The sequence below is a fragment of the Panulirus ornatus genome, chromosome 18 (genome assembly GCF_036320965.1).
Source record: "Panulirus ornatus isolate Po-2019 chromosome 18, ASM3632096v1, whole genome shotgun sequence".
NCBI lineage: Eukaryota > Metazoa > Arthropoda > Malacostraca > Decapoda > Palinuridae > Panulirus > Panulirus ornatus.
Window position 1 is genome coordinate 208,647 of NC_092241.1, and position 23,251 is coordinate 231,897.

Sequence of the window (23,251 nt, forward strand, 5' to 3'; positions counted from 1 at the left end):
TGCCCTACACTACAATTTTGGTTCACTTTTTGTCTTCTTTAGGCATTACTTAGGTGTTTGCTCAAGAGAGCAAACTGTTTGTATGCTTCTACCACTACCTAGACATGTTCATCCAGATGACTGATCCTTTGAGGGAAAAATCTGAATATTTAATATGTGGATGATGAAAGGATTAATTGTTAAATTGACATTAAGTATGCAACAGTGAAAGAATACTCAATTAATCTGGCTGTGTTTCAAAACTCACATTCCAAAGCATAAATACCAGTTATACCTTGGCTAAATCCTGATATTGCAGTTGCATTTCATGTGACATCTCATCATCATTTCTAGAATACTTTGGCTAGATTATTGTATTTCAGTTTTGTGTCCTGATCTCTATTATTTCTGCATTCCATTCTTCATAAGGGTCCTTTGATTAATGGAATATCCTCAAAAGCCTTCCAGACCTCAAAATTGATTCAGATATGCATGTTTCGAATCTTTCATATCTTTTGAACATTAATGGTCATTCATGCTTCAAACTCATGTACTTAAAGGAAGATTAGTATGCATTGGCTAGGACATTCCCTCACAAGCAAAATAATAATGTCCTATGAATAGTGTCTTCCATCCGCTGCCAGATCCACTCCCAGATATCTAAAATACTTCACTTCCTCCAGTTTTTCTTCATTCAAACTTACCTCCCAATTGACTTGTCCCTCAACCCTACTGTACCTAATAACTTTGCTCTTATTCACATTTACTCTCCTCTTTCTTCTTTCACACACTTTACCAAACTCAGTCACCAATTTCTGCACTTTCTCACCCAAATCAGCCACCAGCACTGTAACATCAGCGAACATCAACTGACTCACTTCCCAAGCCCTCTCATCCGCAACAGACGGCATACTTGCCCCTCTCCAAAATTCTTGCATTCACCTCCCTAACAACCCCATCCATAAACAAATTACACTGCCATGGAGACATCACTCACCCCTGCCACAAACTAACATTCACTGGGAACCACTCACTTTCCTCTCTTCCTATTCTACACATGCCTTGAATGGAAGCAGAGAATGTGTGGAAGTCGAGAATGTTATCTCAGAAAGCAAAAATAGGTATGTTTGAAGGAATAGTTGTTCCAACAAAGTTATATGGTTATGTGGCATTGGCGATAGATAGGGTTGTGCGGAGGAGGGTGGATGTGTTGAAAGTAAGATGTTTGAGGACAATATGTGGTGTGAGGTGGTTTGATTAAGTAATAAAAGGGTAAGAGAGATGTGTGATAATAAAAAGAGTGTGGTTGAGAGAGTAGAAGAGGGTGTATTGAAATGTTTTGGTCAAAAGGAGAGAATGAGTGAGGAAAGATTGACAAAGAGGATATATGTGTCAGAGATGGAGGGAATGAGGAGAAGTTGGAGACCAAATTGAAAGTGGAGGATGGAGTGAAAAACATTTTGAGCAATCGGGGCCTGAATATACAGGAGGGTGAAAGGCATGCAAGGAATAGAGTAAATTGGAACGATGTTGTGCAGTGGGGTCGGCGCGCTGTCAATGGATTGAACTAGGGCATGTGAAGCGTCTGGGGTAAACCTTGGAAAGTTTTACGGGCCCAGGATGAGGAAAGGGAGCTATGGTTTCGGTGCATTACACGTGATAGCTAGAGACTGAGTGTGAACAAATGTGGCCTTTGTTGTCTTTTCCTTGCGCTACTTCATGGTTGCAGGAGGAGGGGGGTGTCATTTTATGTGTGGCTGGGTGGCGGCGGAAATGGAGGAAGGCAGCGTGTATGAATATGTACATGTGTATATATGTAAATGTCTGCGTATGTATATGTATGTATACATTGAAATGTATAGGTATGTGCATGTGCATGTGTGGGTGTGTATGTATATACATGTGTATGTGGGTGGGTTGCGCTACCTCGCTAACATGAGAGATGGCATTAGAGTATAAGAAAAATAAAGAATGAATAAATAGTATATTTCTGTCTACCTTTTAAGATGTTTCACTCAGCAAAATTGGTGGATATTTCTCACAGTACTGGTCACCCCTCGCACTTAATAATTGTTTTCTATATAACCACATAATGTTTTGGAAGGAGGTAAATAAAGTGCGCATGACAAGACAACAAATGGGAACATCAGGGAAGGGGGCAAATGGGGAGGTAATAACAAGTAGTGTTGAAGTGAGAGGGAGATGGAGTGAGTATTTTGAAAGTTTGTTGAATGTGTTTGATGATAGAGTGGTAGATGTAGGGTGTTTTGGTCGAGGTGGTGTGCAAAGTGAGAGGGTCAGGGAGAATAATATGGTAAACAGAGAAGAGGTAGTGAAAGCTTTGGGGAAGATGAAAGCTAGCAAGGCAGTGGGTTTAGATGGTATTGCTGTGGAATTTATTAAAAACGAGGGGTGACTGTGTTGTTGACTGGTTGGTGAGGATATTCAGTGTATGTATGGTTCATGGTGAAGTGCCTGAGGATTGGCGGAATGCATGCATAGTGCCATTGTACAAAGGCAAGGGGGATGAAATGAGTGTTCAAATTACAGAGGTATAAGTTTGTTGAGTATTCCTAGGAAGTTATTTAGGAGGGTATTGATTGAGAGGGTGAAGGCATGTACAGAGCATCAGATTGGGGAAGAGCAGTGTGGTTTCAGAAGTGGTAAAGGATGTGTGGATCAGGTGTTTGCTGTGAAGAATGTATGTGAGAAATACTTAGAAAAACAGATGGATTTGTATGTAGCATTTATGGATCTGGAGAAGCATATGATAGAGTTGATAGAGATGCTTTGCGGAAGGTATTAAGAATATATGGTGTGGGAGGTAAGTTGTTAGAAGCAGTGAAAAGATTTTACCAAGGATGTAAGGCATGTGTACGAGTAGGAAGAGAGGAAAGTGATTGGTTTGCGGGAGAGGTGCATGATGTCTCCATGGTTGTTTAATTTGTTTATGGATGGGTTGTTAGGGAGGTGAATGCAAGAGTTTTGGAGAGAGAGGCAAGTGTGCAGTCTGTTGTGGATGAGAGGGCTTGGGAAGTCAGTCAGTTGTTGTTTGCTGATGATACAGCACTGGTGGCTGATTCGGGTGAGAAACTGCAGAAGTTGGTGACTAAGTTTGGTAAAGTGTGTGAAAGAAGAAAGCTGAGAGTAAATGTGAATAAGAGCAAGGCTGTTAGGTACAGTAGGGTTGAGGGACAAGTCCATTGGGAGGTAAGTTTGAATGGAGAAAAGCTGGAGGAAGTGAAGTGTTTTAGATATCTGGGAGTGGATCTGGCAGCGGATGGAACCATGGAAGCGGAAGTGAGTCACAGGGTGGGGGAAGAGGCGAAGGTTTTGGGAGCGTTGAAGAATGTGTGGAAGGTGAAAATGTTATCTAGAAGAGCAAAAATGGGTATGTTTGAAGGAATAGTGGTTCGAACAATGTTATATGGTTGTGAGGCTTGGGCTATAGATAGGGTTGTGCGGAGGAGGGTGGATATGTTGGAAATGAGATGTTTGAGGACAATATGTGCTGTGAGGTATTTTGATCTAGTAAGTAATGAGATGTGATAGTGAATAATAAGATGTAAGTAAGAGAGGTGTGCAGTAATAAAAAGAGTGTGGTTGAGAGAACAGAAGAGTGTATTGAAATGGTTTGGTCACAAGGAGAGAATGAGTGAGGAAAGATTGACAAAGAGGATATGTGTGTCACAAGTGGAGGGAACGAGGAGAAGTGGGAGACCATATTGGTGGTGGAAGGATGGAGTGAAAAAGATTTTGAGTGATCAGGGCCTGAACATACAGGAGGGTGAAAGACATGCAAGGAATAGAGTGAATTGGAACTATGTGATATACTGGGGTCGACATTCTGTCAATGGATTGAACCAGGGCATGTGAAGCATTTAGGGTAAACAATGGAAATTTTTGTGGGGCCTGGATGTGAAAAGGGAGCTATGGTTTTGGAGCATTATACCTGACAGCTAGAAACTGAGTCTGAACAAATGTGGCCTTTGTTGTCTTCTCCTAGCGCTACTTCATGCACACGCAGGGGAGGGGGGGTGCCATTTCATGTGTGGCGGGGTGGCAGGGGGAATGGATGAAGGCATCATGTATGAATATGTACATGTGTGAATGTGTACATGTGTATATATGTATATATCTGCATATGTATATGTGCATGTGTGGGCATTTATGTATATACATGTGTATGTGGGTGGGTTCAGCCATTCTTTAGTTTGTTTCCTTGCGCCACCTCACTAATGCGGGAGACAGCGACAAAGTATAATGAATAAGTTTAGAATATTTGGTTAATGGCATCTCATCCCTTCAGCATACCAGTTTGCCCATCATAATTGTGGGGTAAATACTTTTTAAAATGAAAGATAGCAAAGTAGTGTATTGCACTTGTTTGTATTGTTATTTCAGAGACTTAAGTCAAAGAATGTGGCATGGAGAAGGTTTTTTATAATGTATGAAGAATAAGAAAGGTAGAAGTACCAATCATCCTGAAACTACTGGAGTGATATTGCTTGTTTTGAATTTCATTGAACTCAGGGGTGAAAAAGTTTTTTTATGACCATACATTCATTAATGCTGTAAGAAATTTAGATAATTTAAATAGTTCAAAGTCTTTCAGTATTCAAAAGTTTTCAAGCCACAACATAGTGAGGTGCATGTACTACAATACTATCAGTTGAACTGACAAACACATTTGTAGGCATTAATTAACAGTATTTCATATACATTGTCTCCAAGCTTTAACCTCATAATTACTTTTCTAGATTTATAAAACAATAGTGATCCTATCAACTCATCATAATGTTCATAGTGTTTAATAGTGCCTTACAACTATAGTGATTTCATGAGGGCATAGCATATGTTTTCAGGGCACTGTCATGTCTTGTCCTCACTCTCCTTTCCTTCGTCCTTCCTCCTTCCTTTCTTGCATAGCTCCTCACATTTGTTTAAAACCATTACTGACCTATTTTGGGAATAGTAGAGGATTACTTCTTTCAGTGATTTTTGTTAAGATACAATGAAAAGGTTAAAATGTTTGGAAAAGTTGCTTCATGCCTGCAGGGAAGAGTATACATATGTGATGTAGATAGAGATTCTTGTTGTCATACACAAACATGTGAATAATGCATTCATATCCAGATACATTTAGATGTATACACTTTGTAATCTTTTGATAATTTCTTTTATTTTTTTTTTTTTTTTATACCTCGTCGCTGTCTCCCGCGTTTGCGAGGTAGCGCAAGGAAACAGACGAAAGAAATGGCCCAACCCCCCCCCATACACATGTACATACACACGTCCACACACGCAAATATACATACCTACACAGCTTTCCATGGTTTACCCCGGACGCTTCACATGCCTTGATTCAATCCACTGACAGCACGTCAACCCCTGTATACCACATCGCTCCAATTCACTCTATTCCTTGCCCTCCTTTCACCCTCCTGCATGTTCAGGCCCCGATCACACAAAATCCTTTTCACTCCATCTTTCCACCTCCAATTTGGTCTCCCTCTTCTCCTCGTTCCCTCCACCTCCGACACATATATCCTCTTGGTCAATCTCTCCATGTGCCCAAACCACTTCAAAACACCCTCTTCTGCTCTCTCAACCACGCTCTTTTTATTTCCACACATCTCTCTTACCCTTACGTTACTTACTCGATCAAACCACCTCACACCACACATTGTCCTCAAACATCTCATTTCCAGCACATCCATCCTCCTGCGAACAACTCTATCCATAGCCCACGCCTCGCAACCATACAACATTGTTGGAACCACTATTCCTTCAAACATACCCATTTTTGCTTTCCGGGATAATGTTCTCGACTTCCACACATTTTTCAAGGCTCCCAAAATTTTCGCCCCCTCCCCCACCCTATGATCCACTTCCGCTTCCATGGTTCCATCCGCTGACAGATCCACTCCCAGATATCTAAAACACTTCACTTCCTCCAGTTTTTCTCCATTCAAACTCACCTCCCAATTGACTTGACCCTCAACCCTACTGTACCTAATAACCTTGCTCTTATTCACATTTACTCTTAACTTTCTTCTTCCACACACTTTACCAAACTCCGTCACCAGCTTCTGCAGTTTCTCACATGAATCCGCCACCAGCGCTGTATCATCAGCGAACAACAACTGACTCACTTCCCAAGCTCTCTCATCCCCAACAGACTTCATACTTGCCCCTCTTTCCAAGACTCTTGCATTTACCTCCCTAACAACCCCATCCATAAACAAATTAAACAACCATGGAGACATCACACACCCCTGCCGCAAACCTACATTCACTGAGAACCAATCACTTTCCTCTCTTCCTACACGTACACATGCCTTACATCCTCGATAAAAACCTTTCACTGCTTCTAACAACTTGCCTCCCACACCATATATTCTTAATACCTTCCACAGAGCATCTCTATCAACTCTATCATATGCCTTCTCCAGATCCATAAATGCTACATACAAATCCATTTGCTTTTCTAAGTATTTCTCACATACATTCTTCAAAGCAAACACCTGATCCACACATCCTCTACCACTTCTGAAACCACACTGCTCTTCCCCAATCTGATGCTCTGTACATGCCTTCACCCTCTCAATCAATACCCTCCCATATAATTTACCAGGAATACTCAACAAACTTATACCTCTGTAATTTGAGCACTCACTCTTATCCCCTTTGCCTTTGTGCAATGGCACTATGCACGCATTCCGCCAATCCTCAGGCACCTCACCATGAGTCATACATACATTAAATAACCTTACCAACCAGTCAACAACACAGTCACCCCCTTTTTTAATAAATTCCACTGCAATACCATCCAAACCTGCTGCCTTGCCGGCTTTCATCTTCCGCAAAGCTTTTACTACCTCTTCTCTGTTTACCAAATCATTTTCCCTAACCCTCTCACTTTGCACACCACCTCGACCCAAACACCCTATATCTGCCACTCTGTCATCAGACACATTCAACAAACCTTCAAAATACTCATTCCATCTCCTTCTCACATCACCACAACTTGTTATCACCTCCCCATTTGCGCCCTTCACTGAAGTTCCCATTTGCTCCCTTGTCTTACGCACCCTATTTACCTCCCTCCAGAACATCTTTCTATTCTCCCTAAAATTTACTGATAGTCTCTCACCCCAACTCTCATTTGCCCTTTTTTTCACCTCTCGCACCTTTCTCTTGACCTCCTGTCTCTTTCTTTTATACTTCTCCCACTCAATTGCATTTTTTCCCTGCAAAAATCGTCCAAATGCCTCTCTCTTCTCTTTCACTAATACTCTTACTTCTTCATCCCACCACTCACTACCCTTTCTAAGCAGCCCACCTCCCACTCTTCTCATGCCACAAGCATCTTTTGCGCAATCCATCACTGATTCCCTAAATACATCCCATTCCTCCCCCACTCCCCTTACTTCCATTGTTCTCACCTTTTTCCATTGCTTTCATGATATCTTTAATAGAACTAAGTTTGGTTTATGCATAATTATACAATGAAGTATTTATTGCAACTGTTTTACTCATGCACCTTTCTCTTGTAAATAGCTGAAGCCCTGATCTTATCTTCATTCATAGCTTAAGTTAATTCCTTCAACATTTCTTCTACCTTTTGTTCCATTAAGCTTTTTCTTATCCTGAATGACACAGATATTATAAGCTTAATCATGATGTATTTATTTGTGGTACTGGATTTGACCTATCTATTTACAGATTTTCTTCCATTCTTCTGGCTCACATTGATAAATGTGATAAAAAGGACTTAAAGAAGCAACAGCAAGACCAGGAAGATGAAGTGTATGAAGAAGAGGATACAGATGATGAGGAAGATTCAGAGAATCCAGTTGAATCAGGAGAAAAACAGTTATTCAAAGAAGAATTCTACTCTGTAGGGTATTGGAACTTTTTGAGAGGGAATGATCACGAATTTGACTATGGGTAAGGTGATCTCTGATCAGTTATTAGAAATGTATTTTGGTTGTATTTGGCTTGAAAGTGTCTCCTTTTTAACCATTTTCTAGTTGTAGGAACAAAATGAGCAAAGCAAGAACTTTTCCATGAATCCCTATTTGTCTTTTTATAATGCTACTTCACTGAAATGGAAAAAGGCAAGCAGGTGTTGAAAAGATGAGTAGCAAAGCAAATTATTATCCAAAAACACTGAAGATGAGGAAGTGAAATGAATTATCCACACAAAATGTATGATGTGGTGTAAAAGTTTTTTGTCAAACATATTTGCTATTTCCAGCTGTAGTGAGGTAGTGCCAAGAATAGACAAAGAAGTAGCTTCATATGTGCACTTGCATTCTCTAGCTGTCACATATAATGAACCAAAACCAGAGCCCCTTATCCACATCTAGATCCCACAGACTTTTCTGTGGTTTCCCCTGACTACTTCATACTCCCAGATTCAACCCATTGACAACACATCATCCCCAGTAAAACATATTGCTCCAGTTTTCTCTTTTCCTTGCATGCCTTGCACTCTTCTGCATGTTCATACCCCAAGCCTTCAGAACATCTTTCCCTCCATCCTTCCACCACCTCCTTGGTTTCTTCATTTTCCTTGTTTCATGTTAAAGCTTTGCATGAATATAAAGAAAGTTCTCACAACCAAATGAGATTAAGGCACTTATCTTGTCCAAGAGCTCCTTCATAGAGATCGATAACAAATTTAATTCGTTTATGTAAAACTGTTCAGCGATCCTGTTCATAAGGTTTAAGAAGCAGCCTGTTCTGTGTTCCTATAAACTGTAAAGATGGTGTAATTATGCCTGACCCAGTCACAGACATAATAGAATTACCATCTTTATTTATTTTTTCTTCTATACTTTTTCAGTGTTTCCTGCCATTGTAAGGTAGTGGCAGAAATAGGCATCTTTTGCTCACATCCATCCTCTATCTCCCATATATAATGCACAGAAACCAAAGCCCATCATCCACAGTCAAACCCCACAGACCATTCTGTAGTTCCCCTGACTGCTTCATATGCTGTAGGTCAGCCCAATGGCACATGTTGCCCCTTGTATTCCACATTGCTCCTGTTTGTTCTATCTTATGTAATGCAGTGACCATTCTCCAAGAGGACCAGTAGAACAAAACAGTCACATTTTTTTTTACTAAAAATTAATTGCTGGAAGTTTCAGTCTCCACTAAAGAAATGCAACAATTACTATTTGCAATAAGGCTTTCATGTGTCATGAATTACTTGAGGAAGAAGCCCTGTTACTTGGTTATGGTGGGGATATTGTATAGTTCACTCTTGGAAGATAATGATTTGCTGCCTCTATTACCCATGATATTGAGAGTAGAAAGATGCAGCTTTTGCAGACTGTCCTTGTGTTTCATGATCTTTTTGCATATATGTTTCAAATGATATTTTTTAATCAATCATTAACTAACCAGAAGAAAAGGCCAATATTCTTGCTTGGAATATATTATACAAGTGAGATTTCAAGACACAGTGTCAAGACTGAATTCACCTTCTAGATGCTTCATTTTCTTCTGTCAGACAGCTTCCCTCTCCAAAAACCTGGGTTTGATCGACCCAGGAAGAGTAAAGCAAATGATAACCTGACAGGGATAGGTTTTTCAACACCTTAAATGTATGTTATCGGTGAGGTATGACGTTAGACAAAAGAAAATACAAGCGTTGGGATTGTGAACTTGGCCGTCCCACTACATCTTCAAATCTTACTTAAGACTCATTATTTTACCTCCAAACAAGAATACATGCTTTCCCTTCTGGGTAGAACGTAGTAGGGCCCATAGTGATTGGTTAAGGAAAGATATCACCCAGAACAGAAATAGTGAAAGTATCAATAAATCCACTCTCTAGCTATCATGTGGTGGTAAGTCATGTCATCTGACTTTCAAGACTTGTACCATGCAGCCAGACATACTATATCCCCACCAGAGTCAATTTTAAGCAAATGAAACCTTTTGCAAGAAAGCTTTATTTCAAATGGCAAAGGATATTTTATCCTTTTTTGAGACTATTAACCCTCACTTCATCAGTCACAGTCATAGTGAACAGAAAGTTTCACACTTGGTACTTATACTTGTATTAATGATGAACTTTTCTGTCAAAGCATTCTTTAAAAATGATCAGAAACCTTATTTTACAGTCAAGTATACATATTGTTACCTTCATGGAGCACAATCAAGTGAAGAATTGTAATTACAAAAAAATTTTAATTATATAGTGTTACAGTATTAACTGCTGCTGTTAAGCTAGAAATCAGTTCTATATTTCTTAGAGATTGATTATGTCCAGGTATAGAAGGGAAACTGAGTCATGTTTGAGTGGAGGGTGTGGTTTCGAATGGATGTATGTCTACTAAGGTTGTGTTCAAGACAAAAGTTGTAAGGGCTGTTGTTTGGTGCTTGATGGGTCATTTCAATGTATATGTGATTTTTCATTCTTATATTTGCTTCTGGTGAGGGTGATACATCCATTAATATAGGCTACTGAAGTGTAAAGCAGGGATAGACTTTCTATTTTGAATTGGGGATTGGTGATTAGTTATAGCATGGTTTGGATAGAAAGGGTTGTATTGTTTCAAAGAATTAAGTACCAAGCATGTTGAGTTCGGATTGTACTGGGACGAATCTGTTTCATTTTGTAAGTGTTGGGTAATTTTGGTAGCTAAACAGTCACTGATTGTTGTCCTCTTTTCTGTGATGTGCAACCTTGTTTTATTTCCTTTTAAGAGGCTGGAAGATTAGACTGGGAGAAATGACGATGATAGTGATATTGAAAAAAGAAATATTATATTTATATTAGAAGAAAGATCATTAGAGGCAAGTGTTTTGGGAGCAGCTGAATGAGTGTGTTAGCAGTTTTGATGCACGAGACTGGGTTATATTGATGGATAATTTGAATGCAAAGATTAGTAATGTGGCAGTTGAAGGAATCATTGGTGTACATGGGGTGTTCAGTGTTGTAAATGAAAATGGTGAAGAGCTTGTAGATTTGTGTGCTGAAAAAGGACTGGTGATTGGGAATACCTGGTTTGAAAAGAGTGATATACGTAAGTATACGTATGTAAGTAGGAGAGATGGCCAGAGAGCGTTATTGGATTAAGTGTTAATTGATAGACACGTGAAAGGTGCAACTGGAGGGATATCTCATCATTATCTTGTCAAGGCGAAAGTGAAAATTTGTAGAGGTTTTCAGAAAAGAAGAGAGAATGTTGGGGTGAAGAGAGTGGTGAAGTAAGTGAGCTTGGGAAGGAGACTTGGGTGAGGAAGTACCAGGAGAGACTGAGTGCAGAATGGAAAAAGGTGAGAGCAAAGGAAGTAAGGGGAGTGGGGGAGGAATGGGATGTATTTAGGGAAGTAGTGATGCCTTGCGCAGAAGATGCTTGTGGCATGAGAAAGGTGGGAGGTGGGCAGATTACAAAGGGTAGTGAGTGGTAGGATGAAGAAGTAAGATTATTAGTGAAAGAGAAGGGAGAGGCATTTGGGCAATTTTTGCAGGGAAATAGTGCAAATGTCTGGGCCATGTATAAAAGAAAGAGGCATAAGGTCAAGAGAAAGCTGCAACAGGTGAAAAAGAGGGCATATGAAAGTTGAGATGAGAGAGTATCATTAAATTTTAGGGAGAATAAAAAGATGTTTTGGAAGGAGGTATATAAAGTGCGTAAGACAAGAGAACAAATGGGAACATCGGTGAAGGGGGCTAATGAGGAGGTAATAACAAGTAGTGGTGATGTGAGGAGATGCAGTGAGTATTTTGAAGGTTTGTTGAATGTTAGAGTGGCAGATATAGGGTGTTTTGGTCAAGGTGGTGTGCGAAGTGAGAGGGATAGGAAGAATGATTTGGTAAACAAAGAAGAGGTAGTGAAGACTTTGCAGAAGATGAAAGCCAGCAAGGCGGCGGGTTTAGATGGTATTGCAGTGGAATTTATTAAAAAAGGGTGTGACTGTGTTGTTAACTGGTTGGTAAGAATATCTAATGTATGTATGGCTCATGGTGAAGTGCCTGAGGATTGGCAGAATGCATCCATAGTGCCATTGTACAAAGGCAAAGGGGAGTGTTCAAATTACAGAGGTATAAGTTTGTTGAGTATTCCTGGGAAATTATATGGTAGGGTATTGATTAAGAGGGTGAAGGCATGTACAGAGCATAAGATTGGGGAAGAGCAGTGTGGTTTCATAATGCAAATGACTGGGAGATGTATAAAAGAAAGAGGCAAGAGGTCGAGAGAAAGGTGCAAGAGGCAAAAAAGAGGGCAAATGAGAGTTGGGGTGAGAGAGTATCATTAAATTTATTTGAGAATAAAAAGATGTTTGGAAGGAGGTAAATAAAGTGCGTAAGACAAGGGAACAAATGGGAACTTCAGTGAAGAGGGCTAATGGGGAGGTGATAACAAGTAGTGGTGATGTGAGAAGGAGATGGAGTAAGTATTTTGAAGGTTTGTTGAATGTGTTTGCTGATAAGAGTGGCAGATATAGGGTGTTTTGATTTAGGTGGTGTGCAAAGTGAGAGGGTTAGGGAGAATGATTTGGTAAACAGAGAAGAGGTGGTAAAAGCTTTGCGGAAGATGAACGCTGGCAAGGCAGTGGGTTTGGATGGTATTGCAGTGGAATTTATTAAAAAAGGGGGTGACTGTATTGTTGACTGGCTGGTAAGGTTATTTAATGTATGTATGATTCATAGTGAGGTGCCTGAGGATTGGCTGAATGCTGGCATAGTGCCATTGTACAAAGGCAAAGGGGATAAGAGTGAGTCCTCAAATTACAGAGGTATAAGTTTGTCGAGTATTCCCGCAAAATTATATGTGAGGGTATTGATTGAGAGGGTGAAGGCATGTACAGAGTATCAGATTGTGGAAGAGCAGTGTGGTTTCAGAAGTGGTAGAGGATATGTGGATCAGGTGTTTGCTTTCAAGAATTTTTTTTTTTCCGCTGTCTCCCGCGTTTGCGAGGTAGCGCTAGGAAACAGACGAAAGAAATGGCCCAACCCACCCAGATACACATGTATATACATACATCCACACACGCAAATATACATACCTACACAGCTTTCCATGGTTTACCCCAGACACTTCACATGCCCTGATTCAATCCACTGACAGCACGTCAACCCCGGTATACCACATCGATCCAGTTCACTCCATTCCTTGCCCTCCTTTCACCCTCCTGCATGTTCAGGCCCCGATCACACAAAATCTTTTTCACTCCATCTTTCCACCTCCAATTTGGTCTCCCACTTCTCGTTCCCTCCACCTCCGACACATATATCCTCTTGGTCAATCTTTCCTCACTCATTCTCTCCATGTGCCCAAACCATTTCAAAACACCCTCTTCTGCTCTCTCAACCATGCTCTTTTTATTTCCACACATCTCTCTTACCCTTACGTTACTTACTCGATCAAACCACCTCACACCACACATTGTCCTCAAACATCTCATTTCCAGCACATCCATCCTCCTGCGCACAACTCTATCCATAGCCCACGCCTCGCAACCATACAACATTTTTGGAACCACTATTCCTTTAAACATACCCATTTTTGCTTTCTGAGATAATGTTCTCGACTTCCACACATTCTTCAAGGCTCCCAGGATTTTCGCCCCCTCCCCCACCCTATGATCCACTTCCGCTTCCCTGGTTCCATCCGCTGCCAGATGCACTCCCAGATATCTAAAACACTTTACTTCCTCCAGTTTTTCTCCATTCAAACTTACCTCCCAATTGACTTGACCCTCAACCCTACTGTACCTAATAACCTTGCTCTTATTCACATTTACTCTTAACTTTCTTCTTTCACACACTTTACCAAACTCTGTCACCAGCTTCTGCAGTTTCTCACATGAATCAGCCACCAGCGCTGTATCATCAGCGGACAACAACTGACTCACTTCCCAAGCTCTCTCATCCCCAACAGACTTCATACTTGCCCCTCTTTCAAAAACTCTTGCATTTACCTCCCTAAATACTTAGAAAAGCAAATGGATTTGTATGTAGCATTTATGGATCTGGAGAAGGCATATGATAGAGTTGATAGAGATGCTCTGTGGAAGGTATTAAGAATACATATTGTGGGGAGGCAAGTTGTTAGAAGCAATGAAAAGTTTTTATCGAGGATGTAAGGCATGTGTACATGTAGGAAGAGAGGAAAGTGATTGGTTCTCAGTGAATGTTAGTTTGCAGCAGGGGTGTGTGATGTCTCCATGGTTGTTTGATTTGTTTATGGATGGGGTTGTTAGGGAGGTGAATGCAAGAGTTTTGGAAAGAGGGGCAAGTATGCAGTCTGTTGTGGATGAGAGAGCTTGGGAAGTGAGTCAGTCGTTGTTCGCTGATGATACAGTGCTGGTGGCTGATTCATGTGAGAAACTGCAGAAGCTGGTGACTGAGTTTGGTAAAGTGTGTGAAAGAAGAAAGCTGAGAGTAAATGTGAATAAGAGCAAGGTTATTAGGTACAGTAGGGTTGAGGGTCAAGTCAATTGGGAGGTAAGTTTGAATGGAGAAAAACTGGAGGAAGTAAAGTGTTTTAGATATCTGGGAGTGGATCTGGCAGCGGATGGAACCATGGAAGTGGAAGTGAATCATAGGGTGGGGGAAGGGGGGGGGGGTTCTGGGAACATTGAAAAATGCGTGGAAGTCAAGAATGTTGTCTTGGAAAGCAAAAATAAGTATGTTTGAAGGAATAGTAGTTCCAACAATGTTATATGGTTGTGAGGCATGGGGTATAGATAGAGGTGCGGAGGAGGGTGGATGTGCTGGAAATGAGATGTTTGAGGACAATATGTAGTGTGAGGTGGTTTGATTGAGTAAGTGATGAAAGGGTAAGAGAGATGTGTGGTAATATAAAGAGTGTGGTTGAGAGAGCAGAAGAGGTTGTTATGTAATGGTTTGGTCACATGGAGAAAATGAGTGAGGAAAGATTGACAAAGAGGATATATGTGTCAGAGGTGGAGGGAATGAGAAGTGGGAGACCAAATTGGAGGTGGAAAGATGGAGTGAAAAAGATTTTGAGTGATCGGGGCCTGAACATGCAGGAGGGTGAAAGGCGTGCAAGGAACAGAGTGAATTGGAACGATGTGGAATACCGGGGTTGACGTGCTGTCAATGGATTTAACCAGGGCATGTGAAGCGTCTGGGGTAAACCAAGGAAAGTTTTGTGGGGCCTGGATGTGGAAAGGGAGCTTTGGTTTCGGTGCATTAGACATGACAGCTAGAGGCTGACTGTGAATGAATGTGGCCTTTGTTGTCATTTCCTAGCACTACCTCATGCACATGTGGGGGAAGGAGGTTCTCATTTCATATGTGGCGGGGTGACGACAGGAATGAATGAGAGCAGACAGCATGAATTATGGACATGTGTACAGATGAAAGAATGGCCACACCCACCCACATACACATGTATATACATACACATCCACACACGCAAATATACATACCTATACATCTCAATGTATATGTACACAAATATACATACCTATACATTTCAACGTATATGTACACACACAGACATATACATATATACACATGTACATAATTCATAGTCTGCCTTTATTCATTCCCATCGCCACCCTGCCAGACATGAAATAAGAACCCCATCTCCCCGCATGTGTGCGATGTAGCACTAATGCACTGAAACCACAGCTCCCTTTCCACATCCAGGCCCCACAGAACTTTCCATGGTTTACCCCAGACGTTTCACATGCCCTGGTTCAATCCATTGACAGCACGTCGACCCCGGTATACCACATTGATCCAATTCACTCTATTCCTTGCACGCCTTTCACCCTCCTGCATGTTCAGGCCCCGATCACTCAAAATCTTTTCCACTCCATCTTTCCACCTCCAATTTGGTCTCCCAATTCTCCTTGTTCCCTCCACCTCTGACACATATATCCTCTCGGTCAATATTTCTTCACTCATTCTCTCCATGTGACCAAAACATTTCAAAACACCCTCCTCTGCTCTATCAACCACACTCTTCTTATTTCCACACATCTCTCTTACCGTATAATTACTTACTCAATCAAACCAACTCACACCACATATTGTCCTTAAACATCTCATTTCCAGCACATCTACCCTCCTCCGCAAAATTGTATCTATAGCCCATGCCTCGCAACAATATAACATTGTTGGAACCACCATTCCTTCAAACATAACCATTTTTGCTTTCCGAGATAATGTTCTCGACTTCTACACATTCTTCAACGTTCCCAGAACTTTCGCCCCCTCCCCCACCCTATGATTCACTTCCGCTTCCATGGTTCCATCTGCTGCCAAATCACCTCCCAGATATCTAAAACACTTCACTTCCTCCAGTTTTCTTCCATTCAAACTTACCTCCCATTTCACTTGTCCCTCTACCCTACTGTACCTAATAACCTTGCTCTTATTCACATTTACTCACAGATTTCTTCTTTCACACAATTTACCAAATTAATCACCAGCTTCTGCAGTTTCTCACCCGAATCAGCCACCAGCGCTGTATCATCAGGAAGCAACAACTGTCTCACTTCCCAAGCTCTCTCATCCACAACAGACTTCATACTTGCCCCTCTTTCCAAAACTCTTGCATTCACCTCCCTAACAACTCCATCCATAAACAAATGAAACAACCATGGAAATATCACACACCCCTGCCGCAAACCAACATTCACTGAGAAACAATCATTTATGGATCTGCCTTCTCCAGATTCATAAATGCTATGTGCAAATCCATTTGCTTTTCTAAGTATTTCTCACATACATTTTTCAAAGAAAACACCTGATCCACACATCCTCTACCACTTCTGAAAGCACACTGTTGTCCCCCAATCTGATGCTCTGTACATGACTTCACCCTCTAAATCAAAACCCTCCCATATAATTTCCCAGGAATACTCAACAAACTTATACCTCTGTAATTTGAGCACTCACTTTTATCCCCTTTGCCTTTGTACAATGGCACTATGCAAGCATTTGGCAATCCTCAGGTACCTCACCATGAGTCATATATACATTAGATAACCTTACCAACCAGTCAACAATATAGTCACCCCCCTTTTGAGAAATTCAATTGCAATACCATCCAAACCCGTTGCCTTGCCGGCGTTCATCTTCCGCAAAGCTTTTACTACCTCTTCTCTGTTTACCAAATCATTCTCTCTAAACCTCTCACTTTGCACACCACCCCAACCAAAACACCCTATATTTGCCACTCTATCATCAAACACATTCAACAAACCTTCAAAATACTCACACCATCTCCTTCTCACATCACCACTACTTGTTTTCACCTCCCCATTTGCCCCCTTCACCGAAGTTCCCATTTGCTCCCTTGTCTTATGCACTTTATTTACCTCCTTCCAAAACATCTTTTTATTCTCCCTAAAATTTAACGATACTCTCTCACCCCAACTCTCATTTGCCCTCTTATTCACCTCTTGCACCTTTCTCTTGACCTCCTGCCTCTTTCTTTTATACATCTCCCACTCATTTGCATTATTTCCCTGCAAAAATTGTCCAAATACCTCTCTCTCTTCTCTTTCACTAATAATCTTACTTTTTCATCCCACCACTCACTATCCTTTGTAATCTGTCCACCTCCTACGTGTCTCATGCCACAAGCATCTTTTGCGCAAGCCATCACTGCTTCCCTAAGTATATCTCATTCCTCCCCCACTCCCTTTACATACTTTGTTCTCACCCTTTTCCATTCTGTACTCAGTCTCTCCTGGTACTTCCTCACACAAGTCTCCTTCCCAAACTCACTATCACCACTCTCTTCACCTCAACATTCTCTCTTCTTTTCTGAAAACCTCTACAAATCTTCACCTTCGCTCCACAAGATAATGATCAGACATCCCTCCAGTTGCACCTCTCAGCACAGTAACATCCTAAAGTCTCTCTTTCACATGCCTATCAATCAACACGTAATCCAATAAAGTTCTCTTGCCTACTTATATACGTATACTTATGTGTATCTCTCTTTTTAAACCAGGCATTCCCAATCACCAGTCCTTTTTCAGCACATAAATCTACAAGCTCTTCACCATTTCCATCTACAACACTGAACGCCCCATGTACACCAATTATTCCCTCAAGTGCCACATTACTCACCTTTGCATTCAAATCACCCATCACTATAACCTGGTCTCGTGCATCAAAACTACTAATACACTCACTCAGCTGCTCCCAAATCACTTGCCTCTCATGATCTTTCTTCTCATGCCCAGGTGCATATGCACCAATAATCACCCATCTCTCTCCATCCACTTTCAGTTTTACCCATATCAATCTAGAGTTTACTTTCTTACACTCTATCACATACTCCCACCACTCCTGTTTCAGGAGTAGGTCTTCCCATTCCCTTGCTCTTGTCCTCTCACTAACCCCTGACCTTACTCCCAAGACATTCCCAAGCCACTCTTCCCCTTTACCCTTGAGCTTCGTTTCACTCAGAGCCAAAACATCCAGGTTCCTTTCCTCAAACATACTACCTACCTCTCCTTTTTTCTCATCTTGGTTACATCCACACACATTTAGACACCCCAATCTGAGCCTTCGAGGAGGAGGAGCACTCCCTGCGTGATTCCTTCTTCTGTCTCCCCTTTTAGAAAGTTAAAATACAAGGAGGAAAGGGTTTCCAGCTCCCCGCTCCCGTCCCCTTTAGTCGCCTTCTACGACACGTGAGGAATGCGTGGGAAGTATTATTACTATCATTATTATTTTACTTTGTCGCTGTCTCCTGCGTTAGCGAGGTAGCGCAAGGAAACAGACGAAAGAATGGCCCATGACACCCACATACACATGCATATAGATACACGTCCGCACACGAAGATATACATAACTATACATCTCAACGTATACTTTTTTTTTTTTTTTTATACCTTGTCGCTGTCTCCCGCGTCTGCGAGGTAGCGCAAGGAAACAGACGAAAGAAATGGCCCAACCCCCCCCCCCATACACATGTACATACACACGTCCACACACGCAAATATACATACCTACACAGCTTTCCATGGTTTACCCCGGACGCTTCACATGCCTTGATTCAATCCACTGACAGCACGTCAACCCCTGTATACCACATCGTTCCAATTCACTCTATTTCCTTGTATTAACTTTTCTAAAATGGGAAACTCAACGTATACATATATATATATATATATATATATATATATATATATATATATATATACACACACACAGACATATATCTTTTCTTTTCTTTTAAACTATCCGCCATTTCCCGCATTAGCGAGGTAGCGTTAAGAACAGAGGACTGGGCCTTTGTGGAATATCCTCACCTGGCCCCCCTCTGTTCCTTCTTTTGGAAAATTAAAAAAAAAGAAAAAAAAATGAGAGAGGAGGATTTCCAGCCTCATGCTCCCTCCCCTTTTAGTCGCCTTCTACGACACGCAGGGAATACGTGGGAAGTATTCTTCATCCCCTATATATATATATATATATATATATATATATATATATATATATATATATATATATTTTTTTTTTTCTTGCTTTGTCGCTGTCTCCCGCGTTTGCGAGGTAGCGCAAGGAAACAGACGAAAGAAATGGCCCAACCCACCCCCATACACATGTATATACATACGTCCACACACGCAAATATACATACCTACACAGCTTTCCATGGTTTACCCCAGATGCTTCACATGCCCTGATTCAACCCACTGACAGCACGTCAACCCCGGTATACCACATCGATCCAATTCACTCTATTCCTTGCCCTCCTTTCACCCTCCTGCATGTTCAGGCCCCAATCACACAAAATCTTTTTCACTCCATCTTTCCACCTCCAATTTGGTCTCCCACTTCTCGTTCCCTCCACCTCCGACACATATATCCTCTTGGTCAATCTTTCCTCTCATTCTCTGCATGTGCCCAAACCATTTCAAAACACCCTCTTCTGCTCTCTCAACCACGCTCTTTTTATTTCCACACATCTCTCTTACCCTTACGTTACTTACTCGATCAAACCACGTCACACCACACATTGTCCTCAAATATCTCATTTCCAGCACATCCATCCTCCTGCGCACATCTCTATCCATAGCCCACGCCTCGCAACCATACAACATTGTTGGAACCACTATTCCTTCAAACACCCATTTTTGCTTTCCGAGATAATGTTCTCGACTTCCACACATTCTTCAAAGCTCCCAGAATTTTCGCCCCCTCCCCCACCCTATGATCCACTTCCGCTTCCATGGTTCCATCCGCTGCCAGATCCACTCCCAGATATCTAAAACACTTTACTTCCTCCAGTTTTTCTCCATTCAAACTTACCTCCCAGTTGACTTGACCCTCAACCCTACTGTACCTAATAACCTTGCTCTTATTCACATTTACTCTTAACTTTCTTCTTTCACACACTTTACCAAACTCTGTCACCAGCTTCTGCAGTTTCTCACATGAATCAGCCACCAGCGCTGTATCATCAGCGAACAACAACTGACTCACTTACCAAGCTCTCTCATCCCCAACAGACTTCATACTTGCCCCTCTTTCCAAAACTCTTGCATTCACCTCCCTAACAACCCCATCCATAAACAAATTAAACAACCATGGAGACATCACACACCCCTGCCACAAACCTACATTCACTGAGAACCAATCACTTTCCTCTCTTCCTACACGCCTACTCCTACTGTACCTAATAACCTTGCTCTTATTCACATTTACTCTTAACTTTCTTCTTTCACACACTTTACCAAACTCTGTCACCAGCTTCTGCAGTTTCTCACATGAATCAGCCACCAGCGCTGCATCATCAGCGAACAACAACTGACTCACTTCCCAAGCTCTCTCATCCCCAACAGACTTCATACTTGCCCCTCTTTCCAAAACTCTTGCATTCACCTCCCTAACAACCCAATCCATAAACAAATTAAACAACCACGGAGACATCACACACCCCTGCCGCAAACCTACATTCACTGAGAACCAATCACTTTCCTCTCTTCCTACACGTACACATGCCTTACATCCTCGATAAAAACTTTTCACTGCTTCTAACAACTTGCCTCCCACATCATATATTCTTAATACCTTCCACAGAGCATCTCTATCAACTCTATCATATGCCTTCTCCAGATCCATAAATGCTACATACAAATCCATTTGTTTTTCTAAGTATTTCTCACATACATTTTTCAAAGCAAACACCTGATCCACACATCCTCTACCACTTCTGAAACCACACTGCTCTTCCCCAATCTGATGCTCTGTACATGCCTTCACCCTCTCAATCAAAACCCTCCCATATAATTTACCAGGAATACTCAACAAACTTATACCTCTGTAATTTGAGCACTCACTCTTATCCCCTTTGCCTTCGTACAATGGCACTATACAAGCATTCTGCCAATCCTCAGGTACCTCACCATGAATCATACATACATTAAGTAACCTTACCAACCAGTCAACAATACAGTCACCCCTTTTTTAATAAATTCCACTGCAATACCATCCAAACCTACTGCCTTGCCAGCTTTCATCTTCCGCAAAGCTTTTACTACCTCTTCTCTATTTACCAAATCATTTTCCCTAACCCTCTCACTTTGCACACCACCTCAATCAAAACACCCTATATCTGCCACTCTCTCATCAAACACATTCAACAAACCTTCAAAATACTCACTCCATCTTCTCACATCACCACTACTTGTTATCACCTCCCCATTAGCCCCCTTCATTGAAGTTCCCATTTGCTCCCATGTTTTACGCAGTTTATTTACCTCCTTCCAAAACATCTTTTTATTCTCCCTGAAACTTAATGATACTCTCTCACCCCAACTCTCGTTTGCCCTCTTTTTCACCTCTTACACCTTTCTCTTGACCTCCTGCCTCTTTCTTTTATACCTCTCCCACTCATTTGCATTTTTTCCCTGCAAAAATTGTCCAAATGCCTCTCTCTTTTCTTTCACTAATAATCTTACTTCTTCATCCCACCACTCACGACCTTTTCTAATCAACCCACCTCCCACGTTTCTCATGCCACAAGCATCTTTTGCGCAAGCCCTCACTGCATCCCTAAATACATCCCATTCCTCCCCCACTCCCCTTACCTCCTTTGTTCTCACCGTTTTCCATTCTGTACTCAGGCTCTCTTGGTACTTCCTCACACAAGTCTCCTTCCCAAGCTCACTTACTCTCACCACTCTCTTCACCCCAACATTCTCTCTTCTTTTCTGAAAACCCCCACAAATCTTCACCTTCGCCTCCACAAGATAATGATCAGACATCCCTCCAGTTGCACCTCTCGGCACATTAACATCCAAAAGTCTCTCTTTCGCGTGTCTATCAATTAACACATAATCCAATAACACTCTCTGGCCATCTCTCCTACTTACATATGTATACTTATGTATATCTCGCTTTTTAAACCAGGTATTCCCAATCACCAGTCCTTTTTCAGCACATAAATCTACAAGCTCTTCACCATTTCCATTTACAACACTGAACACTCCATGTATACCAATTATTCCCTCAACTGCCACATTACTCACCTTTGCATTCAAATCACCCATCACTATAACCCGGTCTTGTGCATGAAAACCACTAACTCACTCATTCCGCTGCTCCCAAAACACTTGCCTCATGATCTTTCTTCTCATGCCCAGGTGCGTATGCACCAATAATCACCCATATCTTTCCATCAACTTTCAGTTTTACCCATATCAATCTAGAATTTACTTTCTTACACTCTATCACATACTCCCACAACTCCTGATTCAGGAGTAGTGCTACTCCTTCCCTTGCTCTTGTCCTCTCACTAACCCCTGACTTTACTCCCAGGACATTCCCAAACCACTCTTCCCCTTTACCCTTGAGCTTTGTTTCACTCAGAGCCAAAACATCCAGGTTTCTTTCCTCAAGCATACTACCTATCTCTCCTTTTTTCTCGTCTTGGTTACATCCACACACATTTAGACACCCCAATCTGAGCCTTCGAGGAGGATGAGGACACCTCGCACATCCATCCTCCTGCGCACAACTCTATCCATAGCCCACGCCTCGCAACCATACAACATTGTTGGAACCACTATTCCTTCAAACATACCCATTTTTGCTTCCCGAGATAATGTTCTCGACTTCCACACATTCTTCAAGGCTCCCAGGATTTTCGCCCCCTCCCCCACCCTATGATCCACTTCCTCTTCCATGGTTCCATCCGCTGCCAGATCCACTCCCAGATATCGAAAACACTTCACTTCCTCCAGTTTTTCTCCATTCAAACTTACCTCCCAATTGACTTGACCCTCAACCCTACTGTACATA

The 23,251-nt window shown here is 41.6% G+C and overlaps 1 protein-coding gene across 4 annotated transcripts in view; it reads left to right on the forward strand.

Annotated features, from left to right (window-relative positions):
• LOC139754949 (coiled-coil domain-containing protein 97) overlaps nucleotides 1-23,251 on the forward strand; it is a 154,649-nt gene that overhangs the window by 103,533 nt on the left and 27,865 nt on the right. For all 4 annotated transcript variants that reach the window (XM_071672770.1, XM_071672769.1, XM_071672768.1 and 1 more), the window contains one exon: nucleotides 7,708-7,932. In XM_071672770.1, coding sequence (XP_071528871.1) covers nucleotides 7,708-7,932 — 225 coding nt within the window. The remainder of the gene's footprint in view (nucleotides 1-7,707; nucleotides 7,933-23,251) is intronic.